This window comes from Bradysia coprophila, unplaced genomic scaffold, assembly GCF_014529535.1.
Source record: "Bradysia coprophila strain Holo2 unplaced genomic scaffold, BU_Bcop_v1 contig_232, whole genome shotgun sequence".
NCBI lineage: Eukaryota > Metazoa > Arthropoda > Insecta > Diptera > Sciaridae > Bradysia > Bradysia coprophila.
The window spans coordinates 21439966-21461115 of NW_023503493.1; the positions used below are offsets into that span (position 1 = coordinate 21439966).

The 21150-nt window shown below is 35.7% G+C and overlaps 3 protein-coding genes across 7 annotated transcripts in view; 1 reads left to right on the forward strand and 2 right to left on the reverse strand.

Moving 5' to 3' along the window:
- Positions 1 to 2112: 2112 nt before the first annotated feature.
- Positions 2113 to 8069, reverse strand: LOC119076261 (angiotensin-converting enzyme). Of its 3 annotated transcripts, none has more exons than XM_037182933.1 (13): positions 8045 to 8069; positions 5945 to 6461; positions 5663 to 5887; positions 4607 to 4765; positions 4441 to 4548; positions 4246 to 4378; positions 3733 to 4192; positions 3548 to 3672; positions 3098 to 3237; positions 2915 to 3018; positions 2762 to 2860; positions 2563 to 2703; positions 2113 to 2498 (listed from the first exon to the last, which is right to left on the reverse strand). In XM_037182933.1, the coding sequence occupies exons 2-13, from the start codon at positions 6350 to 6352 to the stop codon at positions 2198 to 2200; spliced, it is 2403 nt and encodes an 800-aa protein (XP_037038828.1). In that variant the 5' UTR covers positions 6353 to 6461; positions 8045 to 8069; the 3' UTR covers positions 2113 to 2197. The 3 variants fall into 3 exon arrangements, with proteins under 3 accessions (XP_037038828.1, XP_037038826.1, XP_037038829.1); XM_037182931.1 differs by having other exon boundaries at positions 7974 to 8062; XM_037182934.1 differs by having other exon boundaries at positions 2379 to 2498; positions 2557 to 2703; positions 7873 to 8056.
- A 3109-nt stretch (positions 8070 to 11178) lies between these two features.
- LOC119076263 (angiotensin-converting enzyme-like) lies at positions 11179 to 17985 on the reverse strand. 2 transcript variants are annotated; one of them, XM_037182938.1, is made up of 13 exons: positions 17967 to 17985; positions 16413 to 16509; positions 16100 to 16294; positions 13221 to 13440; positions 13018 to 13161; positions 12742 to 12959; positions 12546 to 12688; positions 12379 to 12474; positions 12198 to 12313; positions 12006 to 12142; positions 11586 to 11941; positions 11352 to 11524; positions 11179 to 11282 (listed from the first exon to the last, which is right to left on the reverse strand). In XM_037182938.1, the coding sequence occupies exons 2-13, from the start codon at positions 16464 to 16466 to the stop codon at positions 11263 to 11265; spliced, it is 1872 nt and encodes a 623-aa protein (XP_037038833.1). In that variant the 5' UTR covers positions 16467 to 16509; positions 17967 to 17985; the 3' UTR covers positions 11179 to 11262. The 2 variants fall into 2 exon arrangements, with proteins under 2 accessions (XP_037038833.1, XP_037038832.1); XM_037182937.1 differs by lacking the exon at positions 17967 to 17985 and adding an exon at positions 16998 to 17122.
- A 1993-nt stretch (positions 17986 to 19978) lies between these two features.
- Positions 19979 to 21150, forward strand: part of LOC119076260 (centaurin-gamma-1A) — a 43603-nt gene continuing 42431 nt past the window's right edge. The window contains exon 1 of one of the 2 annotated variants that reach the window (XM_037182927.1): positions 19979 to 20650. In XM_037182927.1, the coding sequence (XP_037038822.1) occupies positions 20476 to 20650 (175 nt within the window). In that variant the 5' untranslated portion in view covers positions 19979 to 20475. The remainder of the gene's footprint in view (positions 20651 to 21150) is intronic. The other variant, XM_037182929.1, reaches the window with a different exon arrangement.

Here is a 21150-nt window from a genome sequence, read left to right on the forward strand (position 1 = left end):
GACTCGCACGATACGAAGTAAATCGTGAGAGTCTTTATGTTTTGCCCACCATCGTGTAAGTAAGTGAAATAATCGAAAACGGCCTATATCGTAGTGGGCAATTATTATCAGTATGATATTATAAGACGATTGAGCCATGTCCGTCCGTCCGTCCGTCCGTCTGTCCGTCCGTCCGTCCGTCCGTCCGTCCGTCCGACCGTCCGTCCGTCCGTCCGTCCGTCCGTCCGTCCGTCCGTCCGTCTGTCTGTCCGTGTGTCGTAACTTTAGAAAAATATGAAAGGACGGTTGAAGCGACACGCTCAAACTATCCAAACTTTTGATCCCGATCTTTTTGACTCTGCCCATCTACAATTATCACTTGAGTCTGGTATATTGATGAAGGGTGAGCCTTTTCGATCAGACCTCAAAAATTTATAGGTCACAGCGTCTCGCGCAACGACACACATCACTCCATTAAGATTTTTAGTCCCAATCGAATTCACTCTGCCCAACTACCATTCTCACGTATGTCTGATATGTGATAGAGGGTGAGCCTTTTCGATGAGAACTCAAATATTTAAGATGCTTCAACAAAGATGTTCACCGAACGAGCGCTGCGCATAGACTAGTGCTGCTGTAAATTTTTGTAATATTATGTAATAAATTCAATTACGCAATATATGGAAATATTGCGAAATCACATAATGGTGTGATAGTTGACATTCAATAGTTGACTATCAAATGTCGAACAATCTAGTAGCTAGCGGATCATACATTTTAATCAGTCAATATATGACGCTCGTCCAGTTAACATCTCCGCCAAAAAATTCTCCCTCAACTATCAACTATTGATAGTTGTCTATCAATATTGGATAGGTAGAATGTTTAACGGTGATGTCAACTGGACAAGAGTCACGAATTGACTGATTAAAATGTATGATCCGCTCGTCCAGTTAACATCTCCACTAAAACATTCTTCCTCAACTATTGATAGTCAACTATCAATAGTTGATAGTTGAAAGAGAATGTTTTAGCGGAGATGTTAACTAGGCGAGCGTCAAGACTTGACTGATTAAAATGTATGATCCGCTTGCGCCTACGTTGTTCGACATTTGACTATCAATATTTAACTATTAATAGTAAGTACTCTTCATATTATGTGATTTCACAATTGTACCATTTTCGAAATTTAATTTATGTAATAAGGACTACTGTGATTGTAATAGCAGTTACACTCAACTATACTAAATGTGTGGAAATATTGCGAAAATTGTAGTTTCGGAACGTGCGAGTCTATTGCTAACGCGCCTGCCGCGTCAATCTCCTCTTGTTTAAAGTATAAATTGGTAATTGTGGACTGGAATATTCCACAGATTTTTTCAAGCCTTTTTCTGCCAGTGGATTCACGATTGTATTCTATTTTTCAGTCATTTTCAACCATTTTTAAGGAACTCGAATTTCTCCATTTTTAAGAAAAATGTTCTGCGAATAGTCTCCATGAAGCACTATTTACAGTTCCTGCAAATAGTCTCCATGAACCACTATTTACAGTTCCTGCGAATAGTCTCCATGAACCACTATTTGCAGGAACTGCAAATAGCATTTTCGTAATAAATATATAATGTTATGTCACTTACATTAGTGATGAAATCACAAATCTTACAATTAACCTGTCATCTGTTATCAATAACGACGACCAAAATAATGACAGACTCTGAGTAAAATTGTTCTTTATGAAGTAAAATACATGTTTAAAAAATGAAGTACAGTGAACGACATCTCAAATGTCTCACTGTCAAATTTTTCTGAGAATTTTATTGTGTCATTGCAAATTCACAATGACATTCTCTGAAAAAAATGACAGTGAGACATTTGAGATGTCGTTCACTGTACAAGATTTGAAATCAATTTATTAAAAATACCTTGATCGATAGAAGTAATACAGTTTTCAACATTCAAAAGTATCGACATATTATCTTATTTCTCCAACTTCTCCCATTTCTTCATAACGACTATATGGAGAAATTAGAGAAAAAGGTTTTCTTTGTTGTATAAGCAAACTTATCTTCATTTGCATCTATTTATGGTCATCATAAATTTCATTGGAAGGAATACACACTTAAAAGCCATTTGATTCATTCATTTTTTATTTTTGCAAAAACATAATTTTGTTGGTTAGCGAGTGCTTCAAATAAAAAACGAGTACATTCAAGACTCACTAAAAAATTGCTACAAAAATCGAAAATACAATCAATGTCACTAACGATACTTCCATTTGAACAGCGGCATTATAAAATCCACCGTACACCTGCAAATTGGCCGTATCAATGCTGTGCTTGCAATAGTCGCCATCGTAATTCCATCCAACAAATTCATTATTTCGCAGATTTTCATTACGTAACCACTCCTCAAGCGGTCGAAAATACTCTCGCAACGCTGAACCGTCCAATCGACCTTCTCCGATTACTTCTTGCAATACTTCCTGCCACGGTTGTGATGCTCCTTTCTCCATGATTTTTCTGTTAGAATTATTATAACCGCTTAGGATTGCTAATGGATTTTACTTATGAAAATGACTATTACTTCAATGTGTTGCCAGCTTCGGGCTGTCGGTATATATCGCATTTATGAAGTGGTTTGCTCGAGTCGCCCGGTAAATACTGTAAGGAAGCTTTACACAGAGCTCTGTGGATCTGAAATTGTAGCACGGTTGCAAAAAAGTATCTGCAAGAAGAGTTAAAGAGTGGTCCTCATCAATTTCAATCAAAAAGCCAATCCTCACCTTATGTACGGAATATTAGCCGGAACATGGTACTTGGAGCCAGGATCGAAATCCATTTCAGATCGTAAAACGGGAGGTTTAATTCCACCGTACTTTTCACTAAAAGTTTTTGGTTATTCTAAGAATTCATTAGCATATAACAAGCGTCCTAACCGTAATAGCCACCAATGGCAGTTGTACTGTTCTTTTGTTATTTTTTTGTTGAAAATATCCCAACGCCAGGCATCCAATGACAAAGCAAACGGTAGAAAAACCACCTGTAATTATTATGCAAAAATTGAATGACTCCTACTTCCGGCAATCGGACAAAATATGGAATCCATGTAGTATCTGTACCTTATCAAGCGCCAGCGCAAACAAAAAATTCACATCATGAGCTGTATCATCCACCGACTTCTGTATTAATCCCAATGTTTGTAAGTGCTTCGGGGTCGCTGCAGAAAGAGCTATTGCGTCTCCAATCGCTTCATGGAAGGCTATCAAGAAAATTGTGGAGATAGGAAATTAACTTTACATCAACTGCTGTCTGTGTTAGACACATCTACGAATCTTCTGGTATCAAATGAAATGAACGAATAACCAGAACTAACTTTTATTCACGTTTGTTGATTAACTACTTTCACCATATACAACCTAACTACTAGCGCGATTTCATTAATTGTTATCTTCGGTTATTTCCAGACAAACATTGATGTGTTGTTGAAGTGCAATTCACTTTGTTCGGTGCAAATTACTTTACTTCGAATTGATATTTTATTGCAATTAATACGAGCCATCAATTTATACCTGCATTAGCTCCATCTCGAAAAACTTTCGGCTTATGTCTGTAATTTATAAAGTAGTGAATGTGTGCCATTTCGTGATGTACGGTGATCAAATCTTTGTGATTCACTCCGGTGCACATTTTAATCCTGGCCAACAGAAACATTAATAAAAATATCGGTTTTGTGATAGATTCACTTCCATTTTACCTGTAGTCGTGTCCGTTACAGAAATCCCAAGCAGATGGCTGGCATATAACTGCTCTGTCAGGCGGTCGTTCTAAAATCGAATCAATCCAAAATTCCGTCGGCAATACGGTCATATTCATGGACAAAAAGAATTCTTCGGCTAATTGAAACATTACGTGCGGTGTGTATCCTTGTGCTGCCATTTGAGGTGTCACTTCCAGAAAACTTCGACCAGGATACGGAATCGTGATGTCTAAGATATTGGACCAACTTTGCCCATACATATTACCAAGTACGTGGTCAGGTAGAGGCGCATTTTTATTGATTCTGTCGGGGCCATAAAATTCTCTCAACTTTCGTCGAACGTATGCATGGATGAGTTCGTATAACGGCAGAATTTCCAGCCAAACGTTTTCGGCGTCACGTCTAAAGTCGGGTGATTCAAACGGAAACGTCCAGTAGTCAGCAGCACTGCTGAAGTCTGTAATTTTTGAGTTTGAACAATTTAATCAGCAAAATATTAATTCGCATTACTGTTGTATCGTGCTGCTTCATTCGTTAGTTCAGCTACTTGTTCATATAAATCTCGCATATCACGTCCAGACTTTCGTCTCCATTCCGTCCAAGTGTATTGTAATTCCTCCCAATCTCTACTTTTTCCCATCAGCTGCTCAAACCATTATCCATTAACGTTTAATCAACAATAACCAACATTAAAGACAAACTGACCTCCTTCAAATGTGGTTGTAACCTTAACCCACAGTTGAATGGTTGTTCATAGCCACAAATTTCTGCCTTGTTATAAATGGCAAGCATATCATTAATGAGACGGTTGTACTGTAAGATACATTGGCATTTAAGAATTTTAAATAAATAAATCGATGGAACTCTTTACCCTATCCAACTGATCCGGTGGTAGAGCACTTGGACCAATGTTTGACATGAAATAAACTTGACGAAACAACTGCTGATCGTAAATTCGATTTTTGTCAATTTGTCGCATTTGATCCCACACGGTTCTTTGATAATCGGAATATCGCTGCTGAGCTGCCAACTGAAATTTATGCGAAAATTGGTTTGATCATGATCAAGTGCTCATCAGCATATTATTCTCATGTAAGATCAAGAAGCGGCTAAAAAAACCTCCGGATGACACATGACGGAATAACGATCACCGAAGTTTAAGTATTTGCTTCCAGATCTATTGAATATTGAAGCTATTGACCTTGAAAACGACATTATCTGAGGCTAAAATGTATTTGAATTTCACCTTGTTTTGATCTTAAATACAGACCAGACACGAACGAGCAATTCGACTTCAACATACTACTCCATGAAACCCTGCAATTTACATAAATATCCGATTCCCATAGCACCCAATTAGGCACTAATTGGCAAAAATTACAATAAATAAAAACCACAACAAACAGCATCAATTCTTGCGTGGATAAGAATTTGTATATGTGGAGTTACTACACCGCATTATAATCATTATCTTAACTAGTAATTACGATGTTTGAATGTGGTTAACAAAATAATTTCCCACAATAAAATTGTTGTTCATGATGTAGACAAAAGACATCAACGTCCGAAAAACGAGAAACCTATTGGTGTTTGGCGTAGAAACTGAGATTTTAATTTGAGTCAAGGTTATGCCTTGCTGTGTGCTGCGAATAGAAATTAGCAATCGCTACACATATAAATTGTGCTAATTGAATCAATGATTTTATCAATGCTTTAGGGCAGTGTTCGATGTAATCAAAAAGATGGATCATGCAAATTGTTAAGGTTGGGGCTTCGGTGTCGTGTATACAACTAAAGTAATCTTTAAAGAAAAATGCAACATGACCTGAAGGAAAATGATCATAAAACGTTGATTGTCGATCAACAAGAGGAAATCTAATCGGCACATGCCTGTTGATGAAACGAAGACATAGCCAGAACTACTTACCGCTTCCACTTGGGTAATTTCGTTAACATTCGTTTCGAAATTCCATTGAGCTGCAACATTCAGCGAACACTCAAACGAGCTTTTTTGATCAATTTCCGCTAAAATACGCCTAAGTCGATCATCTTCGATCCGAAATTGCCTTTCTTGTTCTAATCTGTAACGTTCATCTTGTTGATAGCCATTATTGTAATTATATTGATCGTCGTTATATCCATTTGGATTCGGCTAAAAAAGTTTCGATTTGAAAAAGCTACTCGAATCGAAACTTACTAACATCCATACCCTTTGATACTGATAGCCATCTCTGTAGTTACTGTTCCTGAAACGATCAGGATCAAGATTCCCGTTGAAATCGTCTCGATTTCGATTGGCGTAGTATTTATCATCGTCCAGAAACGGTCTGTTACGATTGTAATTGATATCTTCAAATCCACGCGTAGCGGAACGATTTTCGAACTGATTGTTGTATGCATACGGTGGCCCGAATCGTTGACTGCGATCACGATCGAAATCGCTTGACACCCCCTCACTGCGATCGGCACCCTTATCTTCGGTATAACTATTTAAGGTCACTTCCGGTTTGGCTGTTATTACAACATCTAAAGGTGGTAGGTCTAATTGTGGCACTGGTTCACAAAAAATTAACTTAACATTCATCAATATAAATAGCACACACACTTTCGGTAACATTTTTACAATTTTGTGATAACTTTTTCCGGTATGGGTTATTATGCATTTGGGACGACGAAAATATTTTTTGTAATTTTTTTTAGTTTTCACATTTACATGATGACTTTAGCTAAAAAAAATTGATGATAATTGAGAAATACATGAATATGGATTAAAATGTGAGAATTCAGTTTCCGCTGATCTGAAACGAAACTGAGGTCACAAAAGAAACGTGATTTCATTTTTATCCCTACAGCCATAAACTGTCCACATGACCGTCTTTTTCTAAATCACTTATTTCTCCAACTTCTCTCATTTCTCCATAGCGAAATAGAGAAATGATAGAAGTTGAAGAAATAAGCGATTTAGAAAAAGACGGTCATTTAGGGAGTTTATCACTGAAGTTATGTATACAATATTGATATTTATGCCATATAGCAGGCCCGACCTGGCACTACGGGCGTTCGGGCGATGCCCGAAAGGCCTTTTGGATTTTGTATAGATAAAGGGCATTGATAAGCCTTTCACAAAATTTCTTCATACAATGCCCGAAGGGCTTTTTCGAGTCAGTCCAGCCATAGAGTGATGTGAATTGTGACACTCTGCATAGGGTGACAATCTAATCAAAAAATAGTACATTACTGCTTTAAGGCTGTATATAAGAGACGTGTACGTATAGTATACGAGAGCTTGCGCAAGTATTAGTACGAGTCTCTTATATACAGCGTTATATCAGTGAGGTATTTTATCGCAGTATGCAAACATCTCTTTTTCTAGTGATATAATTTTGCTTGCAAAGCTCTCTAGGGTAAATTTGTTTAATGTTATGTACGTCGTGTATATAACGCACAATACACACACACCGTATGCGATAAAAAACCCAACGAAAGTTTTACTTTTTGTCACTGAGACCCCAGGGATCTGCTACGCATTAGTGCAAAAAAGATGTATTTTGTGATAGAACTGCATATCTGGCAAAATCTTGCTATTTTTGCATAAAAAACGTTGTAGGGCTGTAGGGATGTAATACAGGAATAGTCATTTATATAAGAAGAGCTAAAAAGTTTAACGGTCCAGTTTTCTTGATCAAAGTCAAAGTTAACAAACAGACGAACGCATCTCTTTTAGCTTCAATCCAAATTTTTTAATTGATTTTTCTTTTCTTATTAGAACTGTCGAAAGTTCATGAATTTCGACGAAGATGACGATTTTCGACCCGCAAGCTAGTACAAGTTATTACTTACAAGGTAGAATAACTGGGGAATTAGTGTTATGTAATAGAGTCTTTTAAAAGCTTTTCTTTTCATACGAGTAAAATTTACCCTAAAAATGTCTTTATCTCCACTAATCCCAACAAGATCCGTTTTTTGAAGATTTTTTTTGTTAAGTCGAACAGTGTAGTAAAACGTCCTCATCTATCGAATCGAACAAATGAAGTACACTAATTTGAGAAAAGATCAAAGCTCATCTTTGTCATATGTCTTGACTACGTAATTATTTGAAAACTTATGGGTTGGACATAACCGGACACAAGAACACACATTTATGGCTTCCGTAATATAAACACTTAGAACAATATTTATATTCGAGTCTATAATTGAAAGTTAATAAACTGCCGAAAATGTAAATTCGGTTCAATCACTTAATCAGTTTGTCAATCGATGTTACGGCAGTTAAAAAGTAGCTCATTACAAAAAGACCGATTGTGACTACCTTTAGTGAATTTTCAGCGAGTACTAAACTAAGAATTAGAAATAAATGGCAAAATTTACGACAATGCGGGTAGTTGATTATAATATAAGCATTGTTCACATGGATTGTTGTGCATTCATTACATTTATCATGCACGATATTTGCCACAAATTTTTTTCTATTTTGTATTTTGCTTGGGATGTGGGTGTGCGTTTTCTTTAAAAAAAATTATTTTAAAATATTGTTTGTGTGTCTGAATTCAATTCATATTCATATGCGAGCGATTAAATTTTTCTGTATACTTTGAGTTACCTTGTGTTGATGTTGATAGCCAAGTTCCAACACACAAGTGTCTCATTTTATTATTATTTTTATTTTCTGTGATGTAATTGTTAATTGCACTTTTGTTTTATTTTGAACATGCATTCGGAAAAAAATATGACAAATCCATTCATCTATCTTGTACATTTTGTCTTGACTTACATCTAATTATCACCTTGGTCTGTTGTACATTATACAAATTTAAACTAACTTGTCGGTTAAATGACCTTACAGATTTTCCGAGTTAACGAACATTTTCAGATAAACATTTAATGGGAGATTCTGTTCTATGGACTATGTTATCTCTTATGTTGTGCACAATAATATTTACTATGCTGGTGCATGTAATAAGGCTATTACATGTATAGGCAATAACCTTTACATCACTCGCATAGTAAAACGTCGTACTACACACGGAAAATAAAGTGATATCTCGTATCACGATGATCTCATCTGGATACGAGATATCACTTTACTTCCCTTGCATAGTAATGTACTATTATTATTGTATCAAGATAGCCGTAAGTAGAAACTCAAGTCAGGTGGCTGTGTAAAGACAATCCGTCACAACATTACGAGCCTATTTTGGTAAACTTTTTTCCCTGAAAGGTAGTAAAAAGTAATGAATTTTGAGCCCGACAAAGTATTTCAGTGAAATTAGCATTTTTCGTCGTATTTCAATACGTATTCTCGTATTCTTCGAAGGTACGCCCTTTAACGTCGTAGAGTGACCTTGCTACAAACAAAATGTCGTAACAGATACTTGTTGTGAGGCTGGTATGGCGAGTGTGGTATCGTTGTAAAGCTTAGACAGCAGGCTGATCAGGCATTATTGTTTTGTTGCAGACAGGGTCAACCTGAGTATTACAGATGAGTCCAAGTTTCGCCGAGGATGGTGAAAATAAAATTTTTCAAATATTGTACAATTCAGGCAAATTTTGTAAAATCCATTCTCGGCGTTTAATAGAGCATGGAATCCTCTACCAATAGCGCCATTCAAAGAGTTTCAAACTTTCTTCGTCTTGGACATATCACCATTCAACGATGTCGAATTTTCGACTTTAGCTGGCTGTAGCTACGTGGTCAAGTTGTCGAGGGGAGCCATTTCAATACGAATTAGCTTATAATTAGTCCATCTATCCGTTGCGATAACAATCTGTATTCAAATTGACTCGTCGGTCCCGCACGGCCATGAGTGCCGGTTCTCCGAAACGGCTGAAAAATTTTGCGAACTGAATGTGGTTCCTTATAGTACTCGAGTCTCTCAATAAGAACATGAAAAAAATCAGAGGTGGTGTCGCGACTCTATTTAAGTTTTGTTCAACCCCACCGTGACCTAGCAGTGCCTATATTCGCAAAAATATTTTCACGAACTTTCTCAAATTTTCGCGATTTTCTCAAATTTTCACAGAAAACTTTTTGCGAATATTCACGAAAATTTGAGAAATTCGTGAAAATATTTTCGCGAATATACCAAAATATGTTCGCATCGAAAGCCAGTGAACTGATTTGCTTAATCCTAAGAAATCCAAATTTCAATTTATTCGGAGAAAAATAAGTTATTTTAACAATCGAATTCTCTTGCAAGCGTGGAACCTACTGTATTTAAACAAAAAAATCACCCTTCTGTCTCATTTTCAACCCTGCACCCATCAAAGTCTAAAGAAATACCGGGCTGATATTTCATTTGTATTTGCATAGGCAAAAATAAACTCTAGCCCGTAAATACTGCCAATGACTATTATGTCTCATTACATATGGAAAAATGTATGTTAAAACAAACGAGAAATAGAAAAGAAATATCCGTTAAAAGTACTTAGAACAAAAAAAGTAGTAGATCCAGTAGGAACTATGAATGTGTTTGATGCATTTTATGCGTGAATCCCGCTCAGTCATTTTAATGGTAAATTGTACCTAACCATCTCTACCATAAATCTACTATGTGCAACACTTACTTACTACGATTGCAGTATTTACGAAATGAAGAATAAGTTTGACGAGATAAATTTAGTAACCCAGCATTACCAGTCTCAATTCCTTAGAAGCATCTGATCAATTTTTAATTAAACGGTTGAAGCAACGCACTCCTCTCATTCATTAACTCAAAGTTAACGTCGTCTGCTTCAACGCTATGCATGAATGTACGATCACTTGCATGATCACTTGTTGGAGTGGATCCTGTGTAGATCAATCGTTGCGTCCTTTAACAGGACGTTTGGAATCACTGAAAATATCCCCACCTGAAATGGCTCCTAAATAAGGAGCTAAATTCAGAGATAAACAAAATAACAAACAGAGCTTTTGCTCTTCCCTACATGGTTCACGTTGAGTGAATTTAACGAAGATAACAGAGCATTGCGTTGGTTGAAGTCGAAATCTCTCACATTATTGAAAGCAATGTATGCGAGAGAGAATAATCGGAGAAAAAATTGATAACCTTTTTCTTACAATAACAAGATTATTTAAGTCGATTTTTGTGTAAATATTGTATCAAGAGAACTAAGTTATGAATTAAACGCTTATATCGAAGTTATCGCATACCACTGAGTGATTGTCTAGCATTGACATGTCAAATCCAAAATTTTATTGAAAGCAAACTGTAAATTCATAATCTTACGCAGCAAACGATGTCAATAATGAAATTAAAGATCACATCATTCAGCTTTTGCAGACATTAATTTGTTCCGATATTTACTAAGACAAGTTGGACTTGTAAACCAAACTTACCTGTACCTACTCTGCCTATTATTTATGAATTGTAATGACAAGACTAATTCGACCAATGAACCTTGAAACGCAACATCTTAATCCATAAAATGAATTGATAAAACAAATTAATTCGAATCCCTTTATTGTGTCGTTCAAATTGAAATCGTTTCATTTCCAATGTTTTTCAGTGTTCTTCTTGTCTCGCCTGTTTAACTTGAAGCTGCACATTCTACACATTCACAACGATAAAAAAAAGTATCAGAAATCGTTGGCTCAACTTTTATTATCAGTTCCTTACCGTATGTAAGATCCCATCCGATCTCAACTCCGTTTTCGGTGTTAGTCTTAACCAACCACTCATACAGCGGAGCAAAGTATTCCAAAATTGCGGTCGCTTCCATTTTTCTATTGCCTGTTAATACTTCCATCGCATCTGGCCATGGTTTCGACGATCCAAGTGATAACATCGCTCTGAAAGTTTAAGTTTTTGGGTCGTAAGCTCAAAATAATTCGAATAATTTCCATAATTTACTTAATTGCATTTCCGGCAGCAGTGCTCTGATAGATATCACAATCGGAAAGTAATTTATCCGGATCACCGGTCACATATTCACCGGCTTTTTCGCAAGCCCCTTTGTGGAATTGAAACTGAACGATGAACGACACCAAATATCTGAGATACTCAACATCGGCGGAAACGTGATATTTTGCCGGAGCATCGAAATCATTTTCAGATCGCTGAACCGGTGGCACAATTCCCGAATATTCTTCGCGCATCTTCCAAAATTTACAATTGTATTCGTTGGCAGCTATTGTTCCACGGAATATACCCCAACGATATTTATCGAGAACATAGGCGAACGGAAGGAAAATGATTTTATCCAATGCCTGAAGAGGTAGACATAGACAATAAAACAGTTTCATGTGTGGCATAGTGAATGATTGAACTCACGTCCTTGTACAGTTGATTGATTTTGTTTTCCTCGTCGTCATCAAAATCAGTCAGCAGTCCAATTTTCTTCAGATGCTTAGGCGTGGATACAGACAGACTTAGAACATCACCGACAGCTTCGTGAAAGCCAGGATTAGCTAGAAAAAATCTGTTGATGTAAATTTCTCAGAATAATTGGGACATGAAACTAACCTCCTTCTCGATAAACTTGAGGTAAATGTTGGTATTGCAGATAGTATTGAATATGACCGAGTTCATGATGTACCGTAAAAAATTGGTCCATAGTTACACGAGTACACTGTTTGATACTGAACAAAAAAAATTATGATTTTGACGAGATATCAACACATATTTGACGAATGCAACACTTTACCGAACATCATTGGTGAGATAAAAGTCCCAGGCACTTGCATGACACACTAGCTCTACACCTTTTGGCTTCTCAATTATACTTTTCTGCCAGAAAGTCCTTTTATAAATTAAGAAAATTTCTTCAATTATTCGTGCTTGATTCGGTAATGTTACAGTTTTACAACTCACGCAGGGACTTTAGTCATATTCAATGATTCAAAGAATTCATCGGCCATTTGGAACATTTTCAGTGGAGTGTACTTCTGTTTAATCATTTCCTCAGTAACATCCAGCACAGGTTTTGCAGGGTATGGAGTGCCAAATTCAGCTACCTGTTGATTCACATTATTTAGTACATATAAATGGTGGATTACAAAATAAATACATTGTCCCAAGACTGAGCCCACATATTTCCTAAAATGTGCATCGGGATAGCTCCCTTGAGTGGCACCAAATTTCCATATTTCTGATTCAGCTTATATCGCATGTACGCGTGCAACTGTTGATATAGTGGCCTAATTTGATCGAATATATTTTCCAATTGTTGTTCAAATGTACAGTCCTCGTACTCATGCAACCACGACTGTGCAGCATCGGTGAAGTCTGGGAAAGGTCATGCATATGAATTATATTTCCAATGAATCACCCGTCCAACACTTACTGTTTAATCGTGCCGCTTCATTCTTGAGACGAACGTAAGTTGTAAAATCTTTTTTTGTCCGAGTGCCGGCTAGATTGTACCATTGTTCCCAGTAGTATTTCAACTCTTCCGGGTTCTGACTTTCAGCAAATATAGATTCTATTTCTAAATTGTGTGGAAAAGTCGTTTAAATTGAATATTTTATTCGAGATATCGCAAACTACCTGGATCCAATTGCAATGTACAGTTAGATCGATCGGAAAATGAGCACACTTTTATCTTAGCGTAATTAGTTTCCATTGAAGTGATAGCACTCTGCAATTCCCTATACTTATCGTCCGATAAAGCAGCGTATCCGAGCTTTGTGAGTTTCTCAAATTGTCGTTTCAAATCGTCGTTTTGGTAAGCATGGAAATTATACTTGAGAGTTTCTTTAGCCTTTTCCTGTGAACGATAATGTCGTTGATATTTTATCAAAAATATTGATATGAGATTCAAATTAACAACAAAACTTTCTATCGCATACATATGGGTTCAATACCTACCTAAGAAGATGTTCACACACTTTTTATCGGATGAAATGAAAAGCATCGCTGCATTTTATTTCCAATACCAACAAGACAATAAACTTTTAGGTGTAGAGACGACGAAAAAGATTCAACAAAACCAATTTTACAAAAGAAATAACAAGAAATACATTTTGATGAATTAGTTTTAGAAAAACAAAACCTCGGAAGTCTGGATAGAGGTTACCTTAACCTGAAATGTTCTTGACTTATATTTCTAGATGTTAGGTTTTAGATCATTTCAGATTAGATCTACATAATCATGCCCGTACGTTAGTAAGCGGGCGTGACGCAAGTCCACTACCAAAAATGTTTTAACAAAATTTTTTTGAGGACGGCGGAGCATATTTACAGCAACTTTTTGAGTTCTCCCCCTTAACTCCAACGACCCCCCTGAAATCAGTCAAAAAACCCTTAAAGGGTAAATGTGACGCAAGTCCTTTATCTTACTTACAAAATAACTGATATCGCTGAGGGTGACGCATTGTGCGTCGTACGCAAAAGTTTTATCAACAAAAAATTGACTCAAAAAATTTGTGAAAGAAAATTTTGCAACAAGAAATTTGCGTCACAAGTGGCAGATGTTGAGGAACGTATTGTTAGAAAAATGGTTAAAAAATGTACTGAAAGAATTTAAACGAAAGAAAACCGAACCATCTGTCACTTGTGACGCAAATTTTTTGTTGTAAAATTTTCTTTCACAAATTTTTTGAGTCAATTTTTTGTTGATAAAACTTTTGCGTACGACGCACAATGCGTCACCCTCAGCGATATCAGTTATTTTGTAAGTAAGATAAAGGACTTGCGTCACATTTACCCTTTAAGGGTTTTTTGACTGATTTCAGGTAAACCTGACCTGTTCCGAACTTTAATTGCAACATATCAGATTTTAAAAGAAAGCGCTGAAAATGGTCTACTAGAGGAATAGAAAAGGTAAAGGCGGCATGGATAAAATGGTGAGCTGACATTTAAAAAAAAACCAACCTTACTCAAACTACCTACAGTACTCTATAAAATAAAATTCAAATTCTGTTTTTGTTAGATCGATTCCAAAATTTTCCGTAAGTAAGTTTTCATAAATTTTTCAAAGTGTTTCCAAATTTCGATTTCTTTCAGAATATGTACTGAATTTGTTGGGAAAAAATTAAAATTTTGGTTTTTATTTACCTTTGTAAAGGAGGTTACCCCTTCAAACTGATGAGTAAAATAATTTCCATGTATAGAAGAAGCAAAATTATAATTCTAAATGAATGATCAAGTATGATCAAATGAATGAGACGTTTCTCTTTCGAAGCAAATTTCTCGTTCAAGGCGCAGTGATTACAGTATCTAATAATTTTTTCACGGTACAGGGAACATCTAATAAGCAAGAAGATATACCTTTCTGAACCCGAAATCAAATAGATTTTTTGTGCTTCGATTCGTAGATCAACGAACTCAAAAAGTCCACGTCTTTGATAACGAAAATACATAATTATGCAAAACACGTTTGCCTTATTGACCAAGATGGTGAGCTCATTCCGTAATAATAGACTTTTTTTTAGCAAAATGAGCGAAATGAACACCGTGCGGACTAAAATAAATATTTAATTTTACTTCGTTATTATACACGCTGCACCCGATAACCGGTTCTTCATCTGGTTATCCTGTTGGCAATGACCTGTGTGTCTGCCTTCATAGTTGCATGTGACTTAGTTTTATGCGTGGGAAAAAATTCGTCTTTGCATCAAAGTGAATCATCACATTTTAATTGCTCCATTCCTCCAATAATAACTTCTGAACCTTTCAGAAATGATTCGTGGAGACGACGACAAAAATAAGCTATTAATTTTAGATAGTGTGTCTGGTGGCATTCAGGAAAATGTCCAGAAGTAAGCTAAGCATCACATAATGGTGGTAAAATTTCCGAAGTACTAGATTTTGTATCAAACAACGATCGATACCAATAGATTTATTGATTATTTTGTGAAACGCTTGCTGTGGCATGTTCGTACCACGCACAATTCATTTTAACCTTTTAAGGATGGCTAAATTTGTGTGTACTGTCAGAAATACCTAATCAAATGTAATAGATTCGATACCTATCACATGACCGTCTTTGTAACCTTATTGTTATTCAATTGTGAAAGTTATGAGTAATCTATCTACGAACTCGATCGAAAAAAATGACGTCGTATGAACAGTCGTTGCGGTGATAGAATTCCATACGATATGGCCACAAACAACACCCTAAAAATGCAATTTCCACCCTTTTTTCGAGACCAACGCAACGTTTTTCATAACAAAGGCTTCCGAAGTTTCAGCGGATGGAAGAAAATGACAATTTTCTCCCCTCCGTTGTGATAACAAAATTACTTGTTGAAGGGCAAGATGTGATTTAAATCGAAATTCCGATAGTGCTACTTATAATAACTGCAACCATTATTATCGTCGTTTCGCTACGCAGCATTTTGTGCTATACGCGCGAATCGGTTTTGGTATAATGCATTTTGTTTCTACTTTAAATTATCAAATTTTCAACGGTTCAACACACTCACCTTGTAAAATTTTGCATTTTCCGTCGACACCTCCAGTTTTCGCCTTTCCGTTTCATCAGTTATGTTCGAATAATAATTCCATTCAGCGTTCGCCTCCTGGTTTCGTCGCATTTGAATCTCATAATTCAATTCCTGTATGTATTCCTGGGCTTGGATTTCTTCGTCCTCTAGACCCTGGTCGACGCCGTTGACCGTCTTCAAAATAAAATACGAAACGATTCGATTAATGTTTATCGAAAGTTTGTAAATCAATTTTCCATGTATGACGCCGTCTTCAACAGGCTATTTGGTTGGGCTATTAATATTTACTTACCGTGGCCAATATTAGCGTTATTGTCGATATTAAAATTTTGTTTCTGGTCTTCATGGCTTTGTTTTCTATTAAACGTTTCGAGATCTGTATATTTTAGCTGTAAAATAAATATATTCGAAAAATAGGTATTGATTGTATGCGCTACTTATTATTTACAAATTAGCAAATTAATCGGAACGCAGGTAAATACAACAGTACACAGGGTATGCATACAAATTAGTCATGGAATTAATGAACCGAGCAATTTTTATCAAAGATTCACCAACTGAAGGTTATTATTAAAAGAGAAACCAATTTGGCGATCATATAATAGATGAGAACAAACAAACATAATTGTCACTGGTCTATACTCATCCATTAACTTATATTTACTCAAAACATTCTTTTGTTCCAACATTTGTTAGTATTTCAAGTGTTTCAATAAACTATTGCTCGCGGTTAGCTAGCCCATCACTAAATTCTTTAACGGTATACTGGGTGAAAGTGAAATAAAAATAAAATTAAAAAACGATTTAGTAGCAAAAGATATATCATTTAGGTATACTACAAAGACCCATGCAAGCAGCGATATTTATGAGTTTTTACCGAAAGTTATTAAAGCGTCTTTCACGTTCGATCACTTGTTTCACACTAAACTACATACACCAACTGATCGACCAGCTCTGTGTGTTGCTGAATGTTTTGATAATAGTTTTAATAAAATTATGTTCTGGGTCGTATTATACAGCTGAATATTCTATACGTGTATGTAACATTTGACTTCTCATTCGGCTTAGTGCCGATTTCTTTTCATAAGTTTGTGTTTCTGTATAATGAATTGCTGATATGAGAGTCTCAACGAGATGCGAAATGCAGTACAATAAATACAATGGTCTCATCACTCTTTTGTGATTAACATGGTTAATCAGTTAATCTGTTAATCAGCAACATGATGTTTGTGAATACGCCCGGCTGATGAGTGATTTACATTAAAAAAGAGTGGTTTCCCCCTCTACACAACTCTTCACATCAATCAGACTTCCAAAACAACAAAATACAAAAGCTCTCTGCAAAGCTTCTAGTAACGCTTCGTTTTATTAATTTACTGATTATTATGAATTCAATCGTTACAATGAGACATAGCACAGTCGCTTCGGTGCTTGATAGTGCTATGAATGTGGCAAGACTCCAATGTAGATTGTGCTAAATTTTAGCTAAAAGAATTGTAGCAAAACTTTCTGTATAAATAAATCGAACTTTGAGAGACTTTCGAAACAACTATCAGCAAAGCTTTTGACAAAGTTTTTAGCGTACGCCGTACGGAAACCAAAATAATCGAACAGAACATTTTAAATACTCTGGCTATTCCATAGCTTATGACAACCACAACAGTGACAAAAATAAAGAATAAAGAAACTGGCTAATGCTAATATTATAGCAAGCCAATATACGAAAACTAATGACGTAAAAGATGTTGTGTCAATCTGTTTAAAATACTTCGATCAAAAGAAGTACAAGATTTAATAACTACTGCGATAGGCCTGCCGGCTACGAATTATTATCATATTTACTTACCGATTCATCATCGAGGAACGTCGATGCCCAAAAATTGGCATACCGTTCCAAATTTGAAAATATCAACTTAAATCCGTAAGCAAATAGATTTAATTAAATACTACATGACAACAATATGATATGGTTACTAGAATTAAATAACAAACCATTTGTGAATGTACTTATCAGTATTACTTCTTATAAACTAAGTGTTTTTAACAGAATGAACCCACTTTTCTCCAACTTTTTTCAAGGCTGTAAACTTGAGGACGTCATGAGGATATAAATAAACAGGTTACACGCCACATCTGTTGATAATATTTTGGATTTTCATACAGAAAATTTACCTATCGACGATATGCTATCGTGACGATTATTCAAGGCTGTAAACTTGGAGAGCCCCAAGTATAGGAGAATGTAGTTTAGAAATTTAGGGGTAAAATATATTACAATTTAGTACTTTTCTTCATAAAAAGACTGCTGTCACTGAATTATTTTTTCATGAACAAACTTCACTGCTGTGACATTTCATGGGAATGAACCAATGTGAAGTTGTTACACAAAAAAATAGTACAGTGAGATTGAAGTACTATAAAAAAAATGTGGCGCCTTTACAGGCCAACCGACTAGGCGAATACAGCCTTGCGATTATTATAGATCATCTGCAAGTACTGCAGACGTAGCCTCACTTAAGTTTCGTCAAATATTTCGTTCATTGATTTATTTGTATGAGATTTTTTTAACGTGTATGGCATTTCTTATCGTAGATGGCATTTCAAACGGCCTTGAAAATGATCTATTGTCGACATGATGATTTGGTGAATTTTTTGTGTGATATCGAGTGTGATATTGTAAAATCAACAAAACTGGTGTGTTTCTCTTTAAGCTTTGAGTTCTCTCTATGTATTCATATTTTGTGCCCTATAAGTATTCGTCCAGGTCCAATTTATTTTGGCTACCCGTTATTTGCCAAGGTTCTGAAAGAACAGGTTAAGACACGGTTAAGAACGGGTATTGTTTGAAATGTCAACTTGAAGAAATAAAAAGTTTTTATTACTTTGACATTTCAAACAATCTGTAATGAGTCTGTTCAATAAAAAGCATCTATTTGTCAAAAATTTGTGTGTCACCGCCTTCGTGATCAACTCAGAAATGTCCTAACTTGTTCTTCCAGAACCTTGTTATTTACAAAGTAAATAAACACTGAAGGTTGCTGAAAAATTACGAATCTCAACTTTCTGGTGAATTCATTTTTGTAATGTTACCATCAATATAAAATCAACTCAATTATACTTTTTACTTGGTTGGCATTCTACAGTTTTAACTGTTCCACTTCGTTCCACATTTTGTTAACAAAAGAAGCATAAATAAAGTCGTTCCAATCACTCATACGTGTGTAATAGAAGAAACGTAAGACAAGCTAGACAAAGCCGACAAGTCCACAATATGGGTCTAAGCATAATGCTACATGGCGACTAGGATACAGTGATGAAGTCCTATTTCACCGAACGATCAGTAGCGTAACATCCCAACTGAAATATCTTGAAATTGTCAATAATGTGAAGCAACGTGTAAAAAATAAAAATCAAAACCCACCAGAAACCGGCGGCGATCCTCTTGTCACTGGACAATACAGTGTTAAAGTAGAGTCCTCATGTTGACATATCATTTGGATAAGTTAAATTAACTGTTTGTTCCCCTGAGTACATACAAATTTTGACATATCACCCATCGGGATCAGTTTACTTAACTGTTTTTTCCCTGTTTTTACGCTCTTTTAACACTGTACACTGTACATACACAAATTCCTTAATCTATCGAATTCACCTCACTATGACTGTGTGAACTGTCACTGTATGCACTTGACGCAAACGATTTCAAACTTAATTCTGCGTAATTTCGACCCATTGCCGCTGTAAATTGAATTCGAGCATCACTACTGACAAGAGCCATCTGTGTGCTCAATAGGAATTTATTCTTAGTTTCCGACTTTGTCGTTTCATGACTCTGCCAAGCATTCGTAGTAGCAGTCAAAAGCTGACAGTAAAAGAATTTCTGAATGCCGTCGGAATGTAAATAATTAGATGAGAGGAAAAAAAACAGTCGTCGCATAAATAAATCGGAAGAAACAATTAAATCCATGAAATTCGTTGAATAAGTGTATCGAGAACGGTGTGCATTTGGCTTTTTGTTCTGATAATTCGGTATTATTTGACGCGTTTTAACCGAAATTCGTGACTGACAAAATGTTTAGTGCTTAAAGTGTTCATTATATTTCTAGGTCACCGAAATAATCATTAAAAAATTTGTTTATTTATTTAAAACACACTACAGCAAACGCTGACGGAAAATATAATTCGGATGAAACATGTTCAATTAAATGTTTATAATTCGGTGCTCTATTGACCATTTGTTTATGAAGTAAATATTAAATTCGCTTCTGTGTTTTCGGGTGATTATACATATCCATACACAAGCAAAAAAGCGTAAAGAATTGAAACATAAATATATCGATCGATGATTATTTAAAATGTCTGGGACAAGATCTCTGCAATCGTTTCTAAACAACTCACTGGCTATTCGTCAGGAGATACAGCGATTTGAAAGTGTACATCCATCGATTTATGCAATATACGATTTAATTGAATTAATACCGGATCAACAAATCTCTCAACAAATACGCGATCATGTTGTATGCATAGAGGGTGAGTACCTACAATGTTGTCTATATAGAGAAAATGATTTATATGTTTGACGAGTGTGTGGTTTTATTTTTTGTGTTAAGTTATTACATTACATTTACACCTGCTTTAGAATGTCGCACAATGTTAAGGGAAAATCAATGTTTTCAAGGTGCATCTCTATATGTGTACCGCATTCTTTTTCAATGTATTTGTATTTGCGGAAAGTTTTAACATAATGTTTGGTATAATGCTAAGTGAATGCATCCTTGAGTGTAGGTTTCTCTTAACCTAATGCTCAACAGTGTTATGAGATTTTGGATGCATAGTATCAAGTTGAACGGTTACATATCGTCACTGTAGATGAATGTTTTCGATTTAATGTAAAATATTCACGATTTTTCGTCATAAATTCACCTGTAGACCACAGGCTGTGGTTTCGTACTCACATTTATGGTCTTAATTTATTATGGCAATAACATCAAAAATGATGAATCGGTTCATGGCGATTTATCTCAAAATAA

What these genes read in the sequence shown, in the direction of transcription:
- LOC119076261 (XM_037182933.1), bottom strand. Translation starts at nt 6,352, where the DNA reads ATGTTACCGAAAGTGTGTGTGCTATTTATATTGATGAATGTTAAGTTA. An exon ending in TTGCGCTGGCGCTTGATAAG is followed by an intron (nt 3,019 to 3,097) that starts GTACAGATACTA and finishes TAATAATTACAG; the next exon opens with GTGGTTTTTCTACCGTTTGC. An exon ending in GCTAATATTCCGTACATAAG is followed by an intron (nt 2,704 to 2,761) that starts GTGAGGATTGGC and finishes CTCTTCTTGCAG; the next exon opens with ATACTTTTTTGCAACCGTGC.
- LOC119076263 (XM_037182938.1), bottom strand. Translation starts at nt 16,466, where the DNA reads ATGAAGACCAGAAACAAAATTTTAATATCGACAATAACGCTAATATTG. An exon ending in TAACGCTAATATTGGCCACG is followed by an intron (nt 16,295 to 16,412) that starts GTAAGTAAATAT and finishes TTTATTTTGAAG; the next exon opens with ACGGTCAACGGCGTCGACCA. An exon ending in TACATTGCAATTGGATCCAG is followed by an intron (nt 13,162 to 13,220) that starts GTAGTTTGCGAT and finishes CACACAATTTAG; the next exon opens with AAATAGAATCTATATTTGCT.